The sequence below is a fragment of the Crinia signifera genome, chromosome 9, assembly GCF_055691185.1.
Source record: "Crinia signifera chromosome 9, ASM5569118v1, whole genome shotgun sequence".
NCBI lineage: Eukaryota > Metazoa > Chordata > Amphibia > Anura > Myobatrachidae > Crinia > Crinia signifera.
In genome coordinates, this window is record NC_139225.1 from 79,282,280 (window position 1) to 79,301,646 (window position 19,367).

Consider the following 19,367-nt stretch of genomic DNA (forward strand, 5'->3'; position numbering starts at 1 on the left):
GACTCGGGTGCCTGAGCGCTTCCGAGTCCCCCCGAGCCTGGCCGACATTACCCGAGCCTGCCGCCGACGTCACTGTAAAGTGACAGGCGGGCCGGGGGGATCGGGGAAGCTCCGATCGCCGGAGCACAGGGACAGGGGGGGGGGCTGGAGCTGATCGGAGGTGTGGGGTAGAGGTGCTGCGCCAGTGGTGCACACCTGGACACCACTGGCGCGCACCTATTATATGAAATTACCGCCGTATAGCACGCATATCGGCGTATAACACGCACCCATCTTTTCCCCCTGTTTTCAGGGGGAAAAAAGTGCGTGTTATACGCCGATAAATACGGTATATATACAGTAAGAATGGATGACATAAGGTATCATTCCTAAATCCAGTAGATATATTATATATATATATATATATATATATCTACACACACATATATATATATATATATATATATATATATATATATATATATATAGCTACAGGATTAGGATTGATACCTAATGTCATCCATTCTTACTGTGTAAGCACTGCCTGGACAGGGACAACTAACACCAAATACAGTATGATGCATTATATGCTAAGGTAGGAGCAAACACCATCTAAAAACTACTTGATGTTACGTAGAACTATAGTAGAACACCAAATAAAAGCACTGTATGCACAAGTAGAACTAACTCCAAATAAAAGCACTGTATGCACATTTAGAACTAACACCATATAAGAAGCATTGTATGCACATGTAGAACTAACACCATATACTGTAAGACACATAGTATGCACATGTAGAACTAACACCATATAAGAAGCATTGTATGCACAGGTAGAACTAACACCATATATTGTAAGACGCATTGTATGCACAGGTAGAACTAACACCATATACTGTAAGACACATTGTATGCACATTTAGAACTAACACCATATAAGAAGCATTGTATGCACAGGTAGAACACCATATACTGTAAGACGCATTGTATGCACAGGTAGAACTAACACCATATACTGTAAGACGCATTGTATGCACATGTAGAACTAACACCATATACTGTAAGACACATTGTATGCACAGGTAGAAATAACACCATATAAGAAGCATTGTATGCACATGTAGAACTAACACCATAAAAGAAGCATTGTATGCACATGTAGAACTAACACCATATAAGAAGCATTGTATGCACAAGTAGAACTAACACCATATAAGAAGCATTGTATGAACAGGTAGAACTAACACCATATACCGTAAGAAGATGGAGTACAGGTGGCAAGCTGACACTAGTACAATGAGAGGCGCAGCTATATTCAGTAAATCATTAGTCCACAACATCAATAGATGTGATAGTTTTTAACCCCCTTTTTTTCCATATACATTTTTATATATGTTTATATATTTTATTTTTACTATTATTATCATTATTATTATATGTGTAATTTTATTTTCGATGTTTTTAATAAAATATATCATTGTGATATTAAATTACTTATGAATATATATAGAGGAATTATTAATTATTAATAATAAAATGACCAAGTAATAAATGTAAGGTTGGCACCAGCCTTATTTTTGGCTGTAAGCAAATCTTATATTCTTAGAGGCACTCATTTCAGAAAAACAAGTCTCACAAGCGGACTTGTTTTTCTGGAGTGAGTGCCACCCTACAAAAGTGCTACTATTGGACCCCGCTGCTGGGAGAATCCTAGGGGAAGGCACCCCAAGTGAGTAAAACTGCTGAGGAGTGCTCACCCATTCTGTGACTGTGTATATCTGAAGATAGGTATATATTGTCACTTTAGACCAGAGATCAAGTGTGATAAAGATATAATCGCCCCCATTGACCACTACCTGACAGAGGTCAAATCCTAGATGACATATTTGTTTATGTACATGTGCAGGTCTTCACTGTGGGTGCACTCAGAGACTTGCATAGCCTGCAGCGAGGGGGGGGGGGGCATGCCGGCGGCGGGTAGGGGCATTCGTAAATGTTGGGCGTGCACTGGAAACCTGTGACCTACTACAATTGTGACCTACTAAAAGAATAACTGAGGGAAGGCTGTGTGCCCCAATGTGGCTGAAGCACAGATAAGTAGTTTCTGCTCATACAAAAATGCTGAACACCTGTTAAACTTGTCTGCTTTGTTTGTGTATAATGCGGGGTCTGGGCAGCGGTGTCCAGGCAGCGGGGATCCGGGAATCGGCGGCTAAGGAGCTTGTATTGCTATTTGGTGGGAAGCGCTGCTGATTTAAAAAAAGGCTGGTCTTTTCAAAAGCAGCAGCGCTTTCCACCCGGCAAACAGCACAACTAGCTCCAGGCACCCCCTGCCCTGATCGCCCATCATCGCCACTGGCTGGATGACGACACTACTGCTGCACATAGGTGTGTGGTTGGGGGGGGGTAGTTGTTGTTGTTGGGGACCCCCCTGAATTATTTTGCCGAGGGGGCCACTCTTCTGTTAAGATGACTCTGACTATAGCCTATACTTCCTTCTCCTGATACTACACTACACTATAGCCTATCCTTCCCTCTCCTGATACTACACTATAGCCTATCCTTCCACTAGGTACTGCTCGTTCATGAACCGTATTAAAAACAAGCACCTATATTCAATAAGATAGTAGAAGACTATCTTTAGTCTGTCATATCTCACAACTGTGGATCTTTTTGTCACACAGGACAATTACCATCTGTGTTATATACAGGGCAATATAAAATGACGTACTTAAGGCCACAGAATCATATATGCTAGATCAACAAATTCAATCTCTGCAGATTTTATGGTTAATATTTCCATTCAGTGCATGAACTTACTGCACCATTCCTTCTTTATAATCCAATATCCCTTCTCTACTTTCTTATCAGTCTAAATACAATCTCAGCTGAACGCTTCACAGATCTGTCAGCAGACCCAGAGAGAACAGATACAAATGTATTAAATCTATTCTGAGTCGTCGCTTCTTACCTCAAATATATAAGAAACGTTTTCTGAAATTAGTGCTACTATGTACTACATGTCTTCCTCTATGGGGAACATGTAAGCCATATCAGTGGACCATGCAAGGTGAGGCAGAGGCTACACATGTGTTTAGAAATGAAGTGTCATGCCAGTGAATACAGACTGATCTTGTAAAACAGTACTGTGCCCAAAAGGCTCTTACATAATAGTGATCTATTCATTGTAGATAAAAATCTAAAAAAGGGGGATTTATAATTTTCTTGACGTTCCCTGACATATTCACAGATGATGAAGGCCAGACCTGTGTGGCTTATGTAACAGCACGTTAAACTAGGCTGAAACCCTCGGGCATTTAGTCAACTGAAGTGTAATGTTCATTCTGCACGCTGGGTCGGCGCATTTTGCTGCTCAGCTGCTGTCATTTAGGCAGTGTCAAGAAAGCAGAGTCACAGCCATTTCCAGCAGCAGCAAAACCTGTAGAGATCTTTAACTCCTTTTCTACCAGGCTCAGCATTCTGTTACACATTTTATGCCTTTGAAATCTAAAATTCACTATAGTGACAGCTAATGCAGTAACTATGTTTGCAATATATATAATCATTTAGCGGCAGAAAAAAATATACCCCCCAAAAAAATCAAACGCAAACCATCCAGGAAAAACCCCCTTTGTATGGGTGACATTCCCGACATAATACCTACATAAAATTAGAGATGTGCAGGTTCGGATTTACGGAACACAAAACGGGATCTTATTGGCTATCGGCTGTCACATGATTTGGAGTCAAAACATGTGACAACCGATAGCTAATAAGATCCCGTTTTGAATTCCGGGTAAATCTGAGTAAATCCGAACCTGCACATTCCTACATAAAATGTTCCCTAACAAAGCTGGGGTGCTCTAGGCTGGCCAGATCTCATGGGAGGAAATGTTCTATGGAAATTGTACAATACGTGAAAACAAAATATCCATCACTTTACAATGTATCCAGTTCAGTATCAGTGAGTGGAACATTATCCCCGCACACCTGCTCCAGGCAATAAATGAATGTGTTTTGTCTAAGAGTAATAGATTGACTGAGCTGTGATGGATGGCGTGCGGTATCCCTACAGAGCCAGCAAGCACTTAAACAGCATTTCTAGATAGCAAAGAGTTCATGGTTTTTTCATGGAACAAGGAGTGAGTTAAGGAGTCCTTTAGCGTATGTGTGTATTTATATCTTGTTAAATTAAATATGTTGGGTTTGAAAACATTATGTTATTTGTTACATTAGTCTACTACTGTAAGGGAAGCCTTACATTAAAGTACTTCTTCATAGGACTATTTTTATATGAGAAGGGGGTATGGCTTCACCAAATTTTGGTGATCACTACAAAGTCCTCATCGAAACAACTATATTGTTGTCACACATCTAAAATAAATAAAAAATGTGCTGTAAACAGAAAGTATCACCCATTAAAACTGTGCTGGCATAGTGCACCTTGATATAAAAAGATGTAGCCTTGCATATAAAACGGAACATTCTGCATTTACTCTTACGTGTTCTAGAAAGCATGGTCCTATTTCACTAAGATGTGGTTCCTCATTATTGTACTGCTTCTCCAGATCTCTGACAAAGCCCATCTGGAACCGGTAGATGTCCTCAATGTTCCCAAAAATGACCTTCAACTGTTCATCACTGAACATATCTCTCCGCTTCCTGCACTGCTTTAAATAACCCTATTATGAAGACAACATGACAGTATAACATCAATATATATAATAGACACACAAATGCAAAAGCAATAAAATACAAGATTAATATTGCAAAAAAATGAATGTTTGATGTAGGAAATAACTTAACGCTGGACATATTTTGAGTTAAAATGAAATTAGATCTATGCTGTGCTTTAAACTGAGATGCAAACATCGATAGGTTTTATATCACTGCTGTCACTACATAGGTGAAAACAATTTACTGTTTGCCAATACACCATTTATGATTAGTCTATATTTAATTAAATTAAACGTATCAAAATATTTATCATGATAAACTTCAGGTATACACATATTGTGGCTGATGCATAATAGAACGCAATTATGAACATGTTATTGCACTGCGCACGTTTCAAAGATGATGCATCTCCACTTAGGCAAAGGTCACAGAGGGTTCAGTATGATTTCCCGACAATCGATATCCGGCTGTCAGGATGAATGACAGCAGCAGGCTTGCTGCCCTCACCACGCAGTAGGTTCTATTCCACTCTATGGGGCCCATGGACCCCAGGGAATAGATTCCGGCTGGAAGTAACATAGTAACAGTAATTAAGGTTGAAAAAAGACGTTAGTCCATCGAGTTTTCTTGTAACTACTGACTTGAGTAAGTCATCTATAGGATTCCTTTAGTGGCCAAAAATGTATCCAGGTTTGATTTCAATTCAACATTAGTTGCTGTAAACACCCCCACCCACAATGAGTTCCAGAATTGTACTTTCCTGGAGCCTAAGTACATGCCCGCGTGTCCTAAGTATATACCTGTTAGTGAACAAATCATCTTCCAGTTCCATATGATTCCCAATCATGTATTTGAACATACTAATCATATCTCATCTCAACCTCTGTTTCTCCAGTGAAAACATATTCAGCCTGGTTAACCTGTCTTTGTATTCTAGTGATTCGAGACCTTTTACTAGTTTAGTTGCCCTTCTCTGTACCTGTTCCAAATCATTTATGTCCTTTTTAAGGTGTGGTGCCCAGAACTGAACACAGTATTCAAAGTGTGGTGTCATCTAGGCCTTGTAAAGAGGCACTATCACATTGGCATCCCTTGAATCAATTCCCCTTTTAATGCATGCCAGTATTCTGTATGCTTTTGCTGCTGTACATAGTGCACTATTACTCAATCATGTATGATGTCCCCTAAGTCCTTTTCCATTGCAGAGCTCCCTATATTACTGTAACTCCGTTTAGCTTAAAAGTACTGTAACCACATTTCCACCTTTCAGCCTACAGTACCTTTCCAGTTTAATTATGTTGCTTTGTCATGTCATCCACAAACATTGCAATCTTACTCACTATGTCATTACCTATATCATTAATGAATATATTAAACAAGGCGTGGCCCAATATTGAACCTTGTGGGACTCCACTTTGGACCTTACCCCAGCTGGAATGTATGCCATTTACCACCACTTTCTGTCCCCAATTGTGCAACCAGTCTTTAACCTAAGTACATATTTTATCTCCTACCCCTAAGTTACCTAGTTTTATTAATAACCTTTATGAGGCACCATGTCAAAAGCCCACCCCCTTACTGATTTCCTCCTAGAAGCTAATTAAATTAGTCTGGCACAATCTATTTTTGATGAACCCATGTTGAGCCTTACTTATCACCTTCTCCTGTTCTAAAATTTTGGATACTATCTCTTATTATTCCTTCTAATATTTTCCCCACAATGGATGTAAGGCTGACTGGTCTATCATTTTCAGGGTTAGTTTTACAACCTTTTTTTTTTCATATTCTTCCCTTGTAAATACTGAAGCAAAAAATTCAATAATTCAATAAATATTTCTGCTTTCTATTTTTTCTTCTATTACTAGGGTACCTTGCTTATTTTTCTAGTCGGCCAATATTTTTCTAGCTTAACCGTTTCCCATTTATATAACTGTAGAATTTTTGGGGATTAGATTTGCAATCTGCTGCTATTTTTCGTTCTGTTTCTAATTTAGCAACCTTGATTGCATTTTTACATTTCTTATTACATTCTTTATGCGGCAAATGATTCAGGTGTCCCATGTTTAAACACTTTGAATGCCCTAATTTTTTAGCCATTTTGAATTTGACTTTGCTTTTTAGCCCCACCAGTTTCCAGTTGACATTTTTAATTTTATTTACCCTAGTAATAAATTTATCTGTGCCCTCCTGAAGTAATTTTTTAAAGTTTGGCACCTTATAGTAGTATCCATACCTCTAATCAATTCCTTTCAGTTTATGGGCCAGATGCACTAAGATTCAAAAGTGATAAAATGGAGATTGATAAACAGACAGCCAATCAGCTTCTACCTGCCATGTCACAGACTGTTTGAAAAATATCAGGCAGGAGCTGATTGGCTGGCTGTTTATTACTCTCCATTTTATCACTTTTGAAGTTTAGTGCATCTGGCCCTATATCCTTTAAGGACTCCTCAAACATTTGCTTTTCGGAAATGTAAGGCCCTATTTGCTCCAATAGAATTATCTATGTTAAAATTTAAATCAAACATGACCATGTTGTGATCTCTGTTCCCCAATGTCTCCCTATGGTTGTTAAACAGAATGTCCCCATTATTGCTTATCAGGAGATCCAGGATATTATTATTCCTGGTTAGATTTTCAATAAATTGCTAAAAATAGTTGTCATTAAGGGCATCCAATAAAACATTTTAATTAGCAGTTCTACTTGACCTATCTTTCCAATTAATTTCCAGGTAGTTAAAGTTGCCCATAATAATAATAATGTCCCCTAAGCAGGCTGCTTTTCCCACTTGTAGCAAGAGGTCCTTCTCCTCCTCCATATTTATGTTGGGTAGTTTATAACACATCTCTACTATACGTTTTTAGCCCCTTGATTGTTAACTGTGATTTTGGCAGTAATATCGGCAGTCAGGATCTGGGCGTTGGCATCCTGACCACTGGGTTCCCAACTGCCAGCATATTAACTGCATCCCTATCTATTGCACCAGTAATAGATCTGGGGCATGCAAGCAAAGACAATGATAATGGCTATGAAACCAAACCTTCAGATAGGGGCCGTCCAGACACAACTCAGTGTAAAGCAAATATATCCATTTAGTTCCATGCAACAAGTTTGGAAGAAATTACACCTGACTTGCAACTCTGCTTCAGCTTCATAATGTATGTTTACAAAGAGTAGCATACAGCATACAGTTTATGTACAACTGTAGCACTCTGATGCTGCTTTCCCACTGCTGAAACTTCTCGGCTCCTGATTGGCCAGAATTCATTCTGAGCAGAGACGCAGAGGAAGAAGGATCTCTGCGTCTCTAGTATACAGCGGAGCGGAGCGGGTACCAGCAGCCGGGAGCAGCGCGTCTTGAAGTGAAGATGCCAGGGTGGACGCCAGAGGACAGGTGAGTAGGATTTCTTTCCCCAGGTACCCTTGTGGATTACTACGGATCCAGGACCCGGACTCTTCAGCCCTGGAGCCCCGGACCCGGACCAGCCCCGGAACCAAGGCCCCGGAACCAAGGCACCGGATCGGACCCTGGGACCTACCTACGGGCTCAAGATAGGTAAGTATCAGTGTGTTTGTATAATGTATGTATTAAACTTTTATTTTTATAATGTGTCAGTGTGTATTTATTTATCTATTTTTTTTACTGTGGAACTACAAGACCCAGCAGGCCCTTTAATGCCCCGCAGGCTGGGACTTGTGGTTCTCCAAGTCCCAGCTTGCGGGGGAGGCTTGCTGGGACTCATAGTTCCACAGTTTAAAACAATAGGTTTTTCATCTATTTTTTTACACAATGATCAGCCCGGTGGCCACCGCACAGGGCCACCGGGGACAGCACCAGGCTTCAGCCTGGTCAGGTAAGTCCTGGAGGGGGGGGTCCCCACTCCCCCAGGACCCCTGGCCTGGCTGACTGGTCGGTAGGGTTAACCGTGTAGGACTCTGCTTTTAAAACGGGTTGAAATACCAGTTATCTTTAACCGGTATTTCAACTCTGGCACTTTCCCAATGCAGCCTTAAACGGTAAATTGCGCTGAAAAATCAGCAATTTATTGTTTTAGACCTGCAGTGGGAAAGGGGCATAACATAGCAAAATTTAATACATTGCACACAAACCCAAATAAACTTGCTGTAAATTTAGAGATCAACAAATGTATATATATAGTAACTGTAACAATGTCAGACAGATGTTATAACCCCAGAAACTCATATGATGAAAGATGACATTGAAGAAGGGTACAGAAGATGTAGAGCAAAGATGTTTGTGGAAGATTTAAGGACATAATCAAACATACAGCGTGTGGGCATGAGAAAAGGATTGTACAGTAAATATGATAAAGCCACATTTGGATATTGAGGTCAATGGAGGGACTACATGGCAATTTAGTTTTGAATCCTATAAAGAATCTCGGCACTGTATATCGTATTACATTTTAAGAGAAAATAATATTACTTTATAAAGTATTATCTTAAAAAAACAATCCTTTTTATCAAAATCACAAAACACTCGGGACAATCATGATTTGGGTACAGGGTGCACAGCAATAAGTGGGCAAGAACCCTGTCCATTTCATTTTTATAGTGCTTCATCATTTCTGCTGGCCGCCCTGGTACATGGATCCTCTCTGAGATATTGCAGGTATACTGTAAAACTGCAGATACTATACTCTGTAAAATGGGCATGGGGTGGCATTATCCAAAGTGTCTGCTCTCCAGGATCTCCCAAAGATGTTAAATGTTTTATTAAGTATAGGTTTTGATATGCAACATTCTTTCCTTTCTCAACATTTTTCCTTTCTTAAACTGCTTTTTGATACTGTAAGTCCCCCAAAACTTCAAACTTGCCATTAAATCATGATGGTACAATGGGCACGGTACAGCTTTCCTATAGTCAGGATTCCGATGGTCGTTTCTCCGACAATAGAATCACGACTGTGAGGAGTCTGACAGGGGGGCGAGTACATTCAAGCCCCTTGCGGGCTTGCTGTGCTCACCACACTGCAGGCTCTGTGGTAGTGGACCCCCACAAGGGAAAATAGCCTGTGGCTACTGACAGTTGGGATTCCGATGTCGGAAAAACAACCATCGGAATCTTGACTGTCGGTAACTCATCCGGCACCTGGCAGACTATGCTAATCAGCATTATTTGGACTTACCATTGCAGTTCTGAACAGTACGGTATTACTGCCCTCCTTCAGTACAAACAGTTGAAATCCCTTTTGCATTTTTAGGACAGTATCTTTAATGGAAATGTACACAGGAGAAAGGGCTGAAAGTAGTGTAATTTGAAAAGTGTTTCATTAGAACCGTTCTTGATTCAAAAAATTTATAAGAAGTTGTACCATGACTGAACACAGTGCAAAGAGATAAAATAATGTTCTACAATTTAGCTGCCTTAATACAAGCTTGAGGGATTGCTCTAAGGGGGGGGTAATTCAATTGTATTCCCCTGTGACTTCCACTAGGGAGCACACAATGAAGCAATTCAATTATTCAATTGATGCTTTGTTTAGACACCTGTTAGCCTTAGGGTGAAATATATTTTCTTGCAGGCTCCTGAGGTGCCAGAAGAAGAATGTTCAAAGTCTGTAGTTTGGGTAAACCTGATGCCTTTGGGTGCATCAATACTGATGGGCGCCCAAACAGAGCAATCATTGAATTGCTCCATTAAGGGGCTTATTTCTGTAGGGGGCGCGCAAACAACTTTCGTCTGAGCGTGGTTGACCATAAGACGGTCAATCTAGACACCACTGATCCATCGACGGGATACAAGATTATAAACCTTTGGTATATATGGTATGTTTTATGGGTACATAAGTATTACAATAACCCATGACACATCTGAGTTTACAGTAGGAATGAGAAACCATATCAGAGACTTCTGATTTGTGTTAAGTAATCTTCCATTCAGCATCCAACAACCCAAAATAACTGCTCTGGATCTGTGTTTTAGTCTTACTGTCACATGGAATGAGATTCAGTATTGTAATGTCCTGGAGATACTAGCGTGTGAGGCTGTTCTGACCTCTGCAGCGTTTTATAATTATGCTGGCTGCTAGTTCGCACTTTCGCATGGCAATAAAACAGAAGCCATTAGCCATGGGATCCCCGGCAGATGAATACACAGGCAAAGAAAGGTCAGGAAGCAGCAGGATTCTGGGACACTCGGAGGTGTTTCCAGGCTGATTCAGCAAAGGAAGTTGGGTTACACCTCTCTCACGTTATCAAATCTATAGAAATGATAAACTCAGGATATTTTATAATAATACCGTCATTACAAAAATGAACATTACGATTTTTCTTTTAAAGCACTTACAGGTAGTAAGTACATTTACTTGTAATGTAATTTTATAGCCGTCTACTGTTTTTATATTTCTGCAGTAACAACCCCACATTTGCATTTTTTAAAGCAACACCACCACAAAAAAATTAGGTTTACTGTGAAAGCCCATAAGAGCAATGATACTAGTCACCTTTATTTCTTGGTTTGTTCACTTAGACTGTTATTGACAATTTTGTAATTGCCAATGTTATCTGACTCCTTTAGCAACCACAGGCACATGGCACATGATGTACAGTAGTGATGAGAAAGGTATGGAATGCCCATCTGAGCTCTGTTTCCACTTTAATATCTTTTCCACCTATCTCACTCAGCTGTGCAGAAGATAGCAAGACGTACAGCCATACAGTGTATACACAGGCGAATCTAGAATTATGGTAATGGGTGGTCCCAAATCCAAATTTATAAGTATGGCGGACCTTTTTGGGGCGAAGCCGTGCAGCAAAAAGGGGCGTGGCCTCATGGGATGGAGGTGTGGCATCACAAAATGGGGCGTGGTATTACACTTTAGACCACACACAGTAATGCCCATTACATTTTAGCCAACTCCGTAATACCCATTACACATAACTCAACATGCCGTAATGCCAATTACACATAAGGCCACACACCATAATTCCCATTACATACTATATAACCAAAATGTTATGCCCATTACATATTTGACACATAAGTGCCGCTTACCTATGTGCTCATTGCTAGGGGGTTCTTGCTCTATGCCAAGGGGGCTTCATGCTCGATCCCATGGGGGAATACATGTTTGCTGCCAAGAGGGAGTGAAATTGCTCATTGCCAAGGGGGGAGGGAATTGCTTGTTGCCAAGGGGGGAGGGAATTGCTCGTTGCCAAGGTGGGGAGGGAATTGCTCGTTGCCAAGGTGGGGAGGGTTAGCTCATTGTCAGGGGGGGGGGGAGGGTTAGCTTGTTGCCAAGGGGGGAAGGGAATTGCTCATTGCCAAGGTGGGGAGGGTTAGCTCGTTGTCAAGGGGGGAGGGTTAGCTTGATGCCAAGGGGGGGAGGGAATTGCTTGGGGATGTCATACTACTGCACCTAGCTTAAAGAAATGACAGCCGGGCAGAGAATTGGGAAGGAATTGCTTGCTGCCTAGGGGGGGATGTTACACGCCACTTGACTCACCTACTTGAAATAAATGACAGCCGGGCAGAGAGAGCGATGTGCGCTGCCCGGCTGTAGTCTCTGCAGGAGCATCAATATTTTTAGTTCTCGCGCTGGGGTCCGGCAGCCAATCAGGAGCGGCTTTCAATACCACCAATGCCGCTCCTGATTGGCTGCCGGCGGTCCAAAGGGAAAACTGAAAATATCAATGCCACTGCTTAGAGACTATAGCCGGGCAGCGCACATCGCTCTGCGCCCTGCTGTAATTTCTTTCAATTAGGTGCGTCCAGAGACGTGAGACATCCCCCTTGGCAACGAGCAATTCCTTAGACTAAACAGCCGGGCAGCACACAGTTCTCTCTGCCCGGCTGTCATTTCTTTAAATTTTAAGCGGCTGGTGGTCTAATGGGTGGTCCATTGCACCCCCGGACCACCCCTTAGATTCGCCTATGAGTGTATATGTCTTTGCTTTGTGCACAGAGATATCTTTCACTGCCCTCTTAAATGACCTGTTAAAAGGTATGATCATGTGGCGCACATACAATTTTTTCTCCAGAAATATTCTAGAAAGGAGGCAATGTTTTATAAAAGATAGCGAAGAAAATAATTATTAAATGCAAGCATAAAAGTTAATTAATTTTCTATTTAAAGAAGAAAAAAGCCTTTCCTATTGGAAAGCGTTAAGACCACATACTCAATGGTGCACTACTAATGGTGCTAGTGCCCTACTAATTTAATTTGGTGTAAATATGTACATATACATGCATGGTTTCCTTTTTTTCTTATTTTCTTAGTGATGGCATGCGGTCAAAACTCCATGTTTCCCATCAGAGAGATTCAATTAAACAGCAATTCCCCCACATTGTAAACCCTGGGTTAATGCGCACTAACCCTCTAAATTGGTGCTAGAAGCTGCCTCCTATCCCTGACTTTCCCTTGCAGTTTCAGATGCTGCAAGGCAAAGTGCACCTCTGTGGCAATAACACGCAGGCTAAACTCCGTTAATTGAAACCGTCCTCGCAGGTAATTGGCTGCTAATTGGATTCCTATAAATGTATAGCTAAGAGCTATATAGAATATAGTTCTGTAAAATGTATAAATTTAAGGAAAACTGATGGCTGACTAAGCACAGAGGTTACATAAACCACTAAAGGGTTCTGGAGATGCTGTCACTTTAAGTAGCTAGTGTTAAGGCCCCCATACACTATGCGATTTTCGGCCGATTTCATCCGATTTCGGCCCTTTGGGCCGATAAATCGGGTGAAATCGGCCCAAAATCGCATGCGTTTGACATCTGATCTGATCTGATCTGATGCGCGGTCCCGCGCGCATCGGATCGGATCACGGCGTCGGACCTGCAGAACATAAGATATATCGGAATATGAGCCATCATGGGTGCTTTTTAGCACCCACGATGTTCAGATCCGATATATCTTTATATACAGCCCCCCCTGTCTTACTAGCAGCGCCCCCCCCCCCCGCATTGACGGCTCCCGGCAGAGGTAGTGCAGGTGGGGACCGCAGGCGTCGCAGAGCAGAGACCGTCGGCGCGGCGGGAGAATAGGAAGAAATCCTATTCAAAGGACCGGGCGGCCGCTGATTGGCTGAGCTCTCAGCCAATCAGCGGCCGGCAAGTCTTTTGAATAAGATTTCTTTCTATTCTCCCGCCGCGCCGGCAGTCTCTGCACTACCTCCGCAGGGAGCCGTCAATGTGTGTGGGGGGGGGGGGGGGGCGCTGCTAGTAAGACAGGGGGCGCTGCGGTGGACACAGAGTTGGCAGTAACAGAGCCGGGCAGGAAAAGCTGTCAGCGCTGGAAAAAAAAAGCCCATACAATGAATGGGCAGCCTGTGATTGGCTGAGCGCTCTCTTAGCCAGTCAGCAATTGGCTGAGAGAGCGCTCAGCCAATCCCAGGCTGCCCATTCATTGTATGGGCTTTTTTTTCCAGCACTGACAGCTCCCGCCTCCCCCTGCCCGGCTCTGTCACTGTCCCCCGCAGCGTCCCCTGCACGCTGCCTTAGCAGGGCCCCCATCAGCAGCCCTGTTCTGCAGCCCCCCCTGCTCCCCGGGTTTACATGTGATAAATCGAGACGATTTATCACATGTAAAAAATGGCACATGAAGTGCCAATCTTATCAAGCTCCCCCGGGGAGCTGCCGGGGAAGCTCAGGGGGAAGTCGGGGGCGACTTGTCCTCAGGACAAGTTGCCCTAGTGTATGGGGGCCTTTAGTTTACTGTGAGATCTGATGATGGAGCATTGGCCAATGGGGTGCAAGAGGGAAGGAGGTAGCAGTTAGAAGGAGGCAGGAAGTGATCTAACAGTCCTCTTTGTGTGTTTTCCCTCCCTCCCATCCCTATGTTTTATGTTGGGTGGCAGTAAAGAAAGGTCGCTTGTTATATGTATTAGCTTTAAGTAGCTAGTGAGTGTTCTCTCCCGACATTGCTATATGTCATTAAACCCATCGATCTGGACATGAGATGGGTTACACCACCTGCACGGGCGGGTTGCCAGTTGGAGAGTTGATCACCAGTGGCTGTTCGGTATGTGTGTGTATTTATGTTACCCTTGACTATTCTTTAGTGCTGCCACCACTTATAGACCCTTATTCAGATCTGATTGCAGTACAAATGTGTTCTCAAAATGGGCAAAACCATGTGCACTGCAGGTGGGGCAGATGTACCATGTATAGAGAGAGAGAGTTAGATTTGGGGGAGTTATTTTGTTTCTGTGCAGGGTAAATACTGACTGCATTAATTTTACACTTTAATTTAGATTTCAGTTTCAACACACCCTACCCGAATCTAACTCTCTCTATAAATGTTACATCTGCCCCACCTGCAGTGCACATGGTTTTGCCCATTTTGAGAACAAATTTGTATTGCGATCAGATCTGAATAAGGGCCATAGTCAGATCTAATAGTGAACTTGTCAATCCATAAATTTGACATTACTTTGAAATGCCAGCTCTTGTGTCCGTGTCTTTTTTAAGTGGTTAATGGTTTAAAGTGCTGTTATTTTGAAGTGTCATGCATGAAAGATACCCCATGGTGAGTTTATGGAAATAATCAATTTTAGACAGTGCAAAGAACTGGATTATACATATCCCCAAAATCTCGACCCTCACAACTATTGTTTAGCATCCATAATATCTAATCATATAAAGCCGATAACAGGTAATACATATTCTGGTTTTAAATATATAGAATTACTGCAAAATACAGCATGCATAGTACATTTTAGAAATGATGTATGGTGACATGTGAGGTATGAAAATCCATATAAAGGTACCAGAGCTGCCTACCCTCCTGCATTCTGAGACTCCCTGAAATAGTAGCATCTGTCTCCTTGAAGAGTGTAGCACTCTTCCTCTCTCCCTGAAGAGTGTAGCAATTTCCCTGTCTTCCTGAAGTGTAGCAATCTTCTTGTCTCCCTGAAGAGTGTAGCACACTTCCTGTCTCCCTGAAGAGTGTAGCAATCTCCCTGTCTCTCTGAAGAGTGTTGCAATCTCCCTGAAGAGTGTAGCAATCTTCCTGTCTCCCTAAAGAGTGTAGCAATCTCCCGGTCTCCCTGAAGAGTGTAGCAATCTCCCTGATTTCACCTAACCCATATTATGCAGATGTAACATTTGTATTGGGGGAAAAAAAGGAAATCAGAGATATATACATTCTAATGGAATCATCAAGGAATTTCTCTGCATTGGTTATGAAGCACAAAGATCCATATGGCTACATGCATTTTAAATAATGTTTCTCATGGCCACTTATAACTTATAAAACACAATACATGAACATGGTCTGATACATATCAGTGTATTTTCTTCTACTAGTACAGTAGCATTTTTAACTGCTTTGGGGCTCATCTACATTTGGATGTAAGTCAGATGTAACCCTACATGCCATGCTTCTAGGTCGCACCTGCACTATCTCCCTGAAATGCTTTTTCAGAAGTAGGCAAGTAGGCAAACATTATGGAAAAGTTCCTTTTACAATGTCACTTGAGTTGTCTATCTTGCAGCTCAAAGCTTGTTCTTCAGATTTTCTCTCACTCTTACAATAACAATATTCCTGTAGTACAATATTGGTCAATTGCAATGCTTCAGAAGATGCAAGATCAGTCTGTTCCAACAGTGCTTTAATGCAGGCAGATGTTCCATGAAGGCATGGTAGAAAATCTATTATCCTTTGGTATTTTTCTTGTAGTATCTGCTAACACACGTGGATTCAGGGTTTCAGATTATGGAAGCGATAAAGCTTTTTTTTGTCAGAATATGATATTTCTTTTTGTGCTTTTTGTGCCCTCTCTTGGGGAAAGGTTCATTCATAAGGTCAATTTAGGTCTTAGACTGGATACACACTATAAAATAATCTTTCCAATCTCACTGATTGGAGTGAAAATCTGGTAATTTCTGGGAGAAAATAACAATTGACAGTTTGCTCCCAAACATGGAAAACAGACAGAAATGGTCAGACAAATAGGCTAAAGCCTTTTGATTTACCCAATGTATGCAAATGACTGTGCTTCTCACCATACACTAATGTATAAATGCATAAACCTTATGAACAAAGAAAACCCTTTATCAGAGGCACTGGGTGATGACTACTACTCAATTTTAAAAGTGTGTTGGCATGCATTGTATTACCTTCAAAGTATATTTCAATATCCACATAGTGAATTGGTTGATGGCTGTTGGTCATACAGTATTTGATTCATATGAAACATTCCTTTTACAAATGTAGCATTAGATGGCGACCATGGTACTAAATTGTCACTAATATTGTGAGTAAAGATGAGTAAGTCTTAAGTAAATACTTATTTTTCAAGAAATATTCTCTAATGAGAACGTGAAACCATTGTCAAAAAGGGACCCATGTTAGACCCCATATCAAGCCTAGAAGATAAAGTAATAGGATCCTGCATAAATGATAGAAAAAAATGTGCAAAAGTCAACTCAAGAAGTATCAGGAAAAAAAAATCAACGACAAGACCTTTCCACTTATCACTGTAGTAGAGAAGGATCTTAACCGTTTGAGTAAATCTCTGCGCAAAATATCTGCTAAAAATACCAGTGTCCCTCACATTTGTTATATAGATTCACATAAAAATGTTGGTAAAAAAGATTATATTTCTTACTGCATACAAGATAAATATTACAGGTTATTATGATTCATTGAAATGTTTTCATTAAATTAGGTATAAACATGGTAAGGACCAAAGTCTTGAAATGTAATAGTCCCGTTATTGTCTATGGGGCATATCACCATATTTGTAATGGATCTTAACCCCACTAGTATCTTCTACATCCATCATCTTTGTCAAGCATTTTATTAATGCATATATATATCTATATATATATATATATATAGATATATCTATATATATATCTATATATATATATATATATATATATATATATATATATATAGTTTGTGAAGATTGGATGAGAAGCGCCACTTGTGTTTACCCAAATTTCAATAAATAAACAATGTTCCCTCAATAAAGGGTGTCTGCCAGTCTTTAAGAAAAAAACAGTGGTAAGCTGCTCATAGAAAAATGTAGACAATGGATAAAGATAGCGGCGACTAATTGTTTAAAAACAGATTAAAAAGAGGTACTGATCTGGAATGAAAAAATCTTTTAGAGGTATTCTTATAAAAATAATAAATTTATTTCAAAGGGGTAAAAAAGAGGAATTTTCTTAATAAAACAATATGGACAATATATAGACAAGCATATAAATATAAGTATAAAAATGAAAGAATATATGAGATAAAATCGCTTAACTTAAGGATGTATTTGGAGGCTAGGATCACCCAAATGGCAATAGCAAGGAAGCATGGTGGTACTGCATACAGCAGAGCAGCTCTGACTATGCGGCTGTATGCAGTACCACCATGCATCCTTGCTATTGCCGATTGTTAAGTATATGCAAGCTTTGAAATTCATTTGACATGGACTGTATCTGCTACGCTTTTTTGAACCTTATAAAGAAAACTTTTTGCATCTTTTCAAATGGTTGTGCCTGCCTCTAATTACTACATATATATATATATATATATATATATATATATATATATATATATATATATATATATAATTATGTTATAAAAACATTTAGGTCCTCACAGCTAAGTTTCCGCCAGCAACATTATATTAAATCTGATGTGAGGCATGAGTGAACTGTGTTCAATGCCTTAAACATAAGAGAATGAATACAATTACTCACATCATTGAATAAAATGAGGCCTTATTTACATCACGCCCAAGGAAACAATTTAATGGTAATATAGTGAGACAACAGTTCTACTTGCATTGCCATATACAGAGCTGTAACCAGGGGCTTGCAATGGGTCCACCTACTCAAAAACATAAAAATAATGGGCACAGTAATCTTTGTTCCGCAAAATAGGTCTTATAATGGTAAGACAGCAATAACCAATGTAATGTATGTATGTATGTATGTATGTATGTATGTATGTATTGCTGCATATAATGAATTAATTAGTTGCGCTAGTCCGTTTGAAAAACAAAATCCCTATAAATATATACAGTATGTCCTATTGATTGATTGAATGACTGTACTGTGATGGCTGGTCCTGTCAATCTGTACAATTCTGGTCTGACCATGGCCAGTATTGATTACATCTTAGTAAAGTTGAGTATGTTGAGGTGAAATCATTACTTGCTTTACCTCTCCATCATTCTCATTCTTTCCAAATGTGTAAATACAGTATGGGCAGGATTTCTCACATGAAGTTACTGAATACAATGGAATCTGCTATAAGAGATTTGGGACAGATTATTTACCACATTATTATTGATGTGTATACACTTACAAGTCATCCTGCTTGTATTACATTCCCATGATTTCCTGAACATTTACTGTATGATACTGTTATTGCCTTTTGAATTGGCAATTTATTTTGAAAACATATACTGATGTCACAAGAGCAGTTTAATTAAGAGTACGTGTATACAAAAAAAATAAAAAAGATGCGACAATGACACCCACACATTGACACCCTACTGAATGACAGAAGACTGAGCACTTACCGTGCAATGGGCCTAATTAATATATTAAAATAATAATACTCTTAAAGTATTGCATCACATCAATGACATTGATTTTAAACCCTGTCCCACAGTGTTCTATACTATCTCCCATGCGTTTTGCTGCAGTACACTGGGTGACATAATCAGACGCCATGGCCTGGTTAGAAAAAAATTGTGTGTATATATATATATATATTTATATATAAAATCTC

The 19,367-nt window shown here is 40.4% G+C and overlaps 1 protein-coding gene across 3 annotated transcripts in view; it reads right to left on the reverse strand.

Annotated features, from left to right (window-relative positions):
- The window catches only part of ARHGEF9 (Cdc42 guanine nucleotide exchange factor 9), a 405,711-nt gene that overhangs the window by 63,031 nt on the left and 323,313 nt on the right, over positions 1–19,367 (reverse strand). For all 3 annotated transcript variants that reach the window (XM_083159288.1, XM_083159287.1, XM_083159289.1), the window contains one exon: positions 4,482–4,661. In XM_083159288.1, the coding sequence (XP_083015414.1) occupies positions 4,482–4,661 (180 nt within the window). The remainder of the gene's footprint in view (positions 1–4,481; positions 4,662–19,367) is intronic.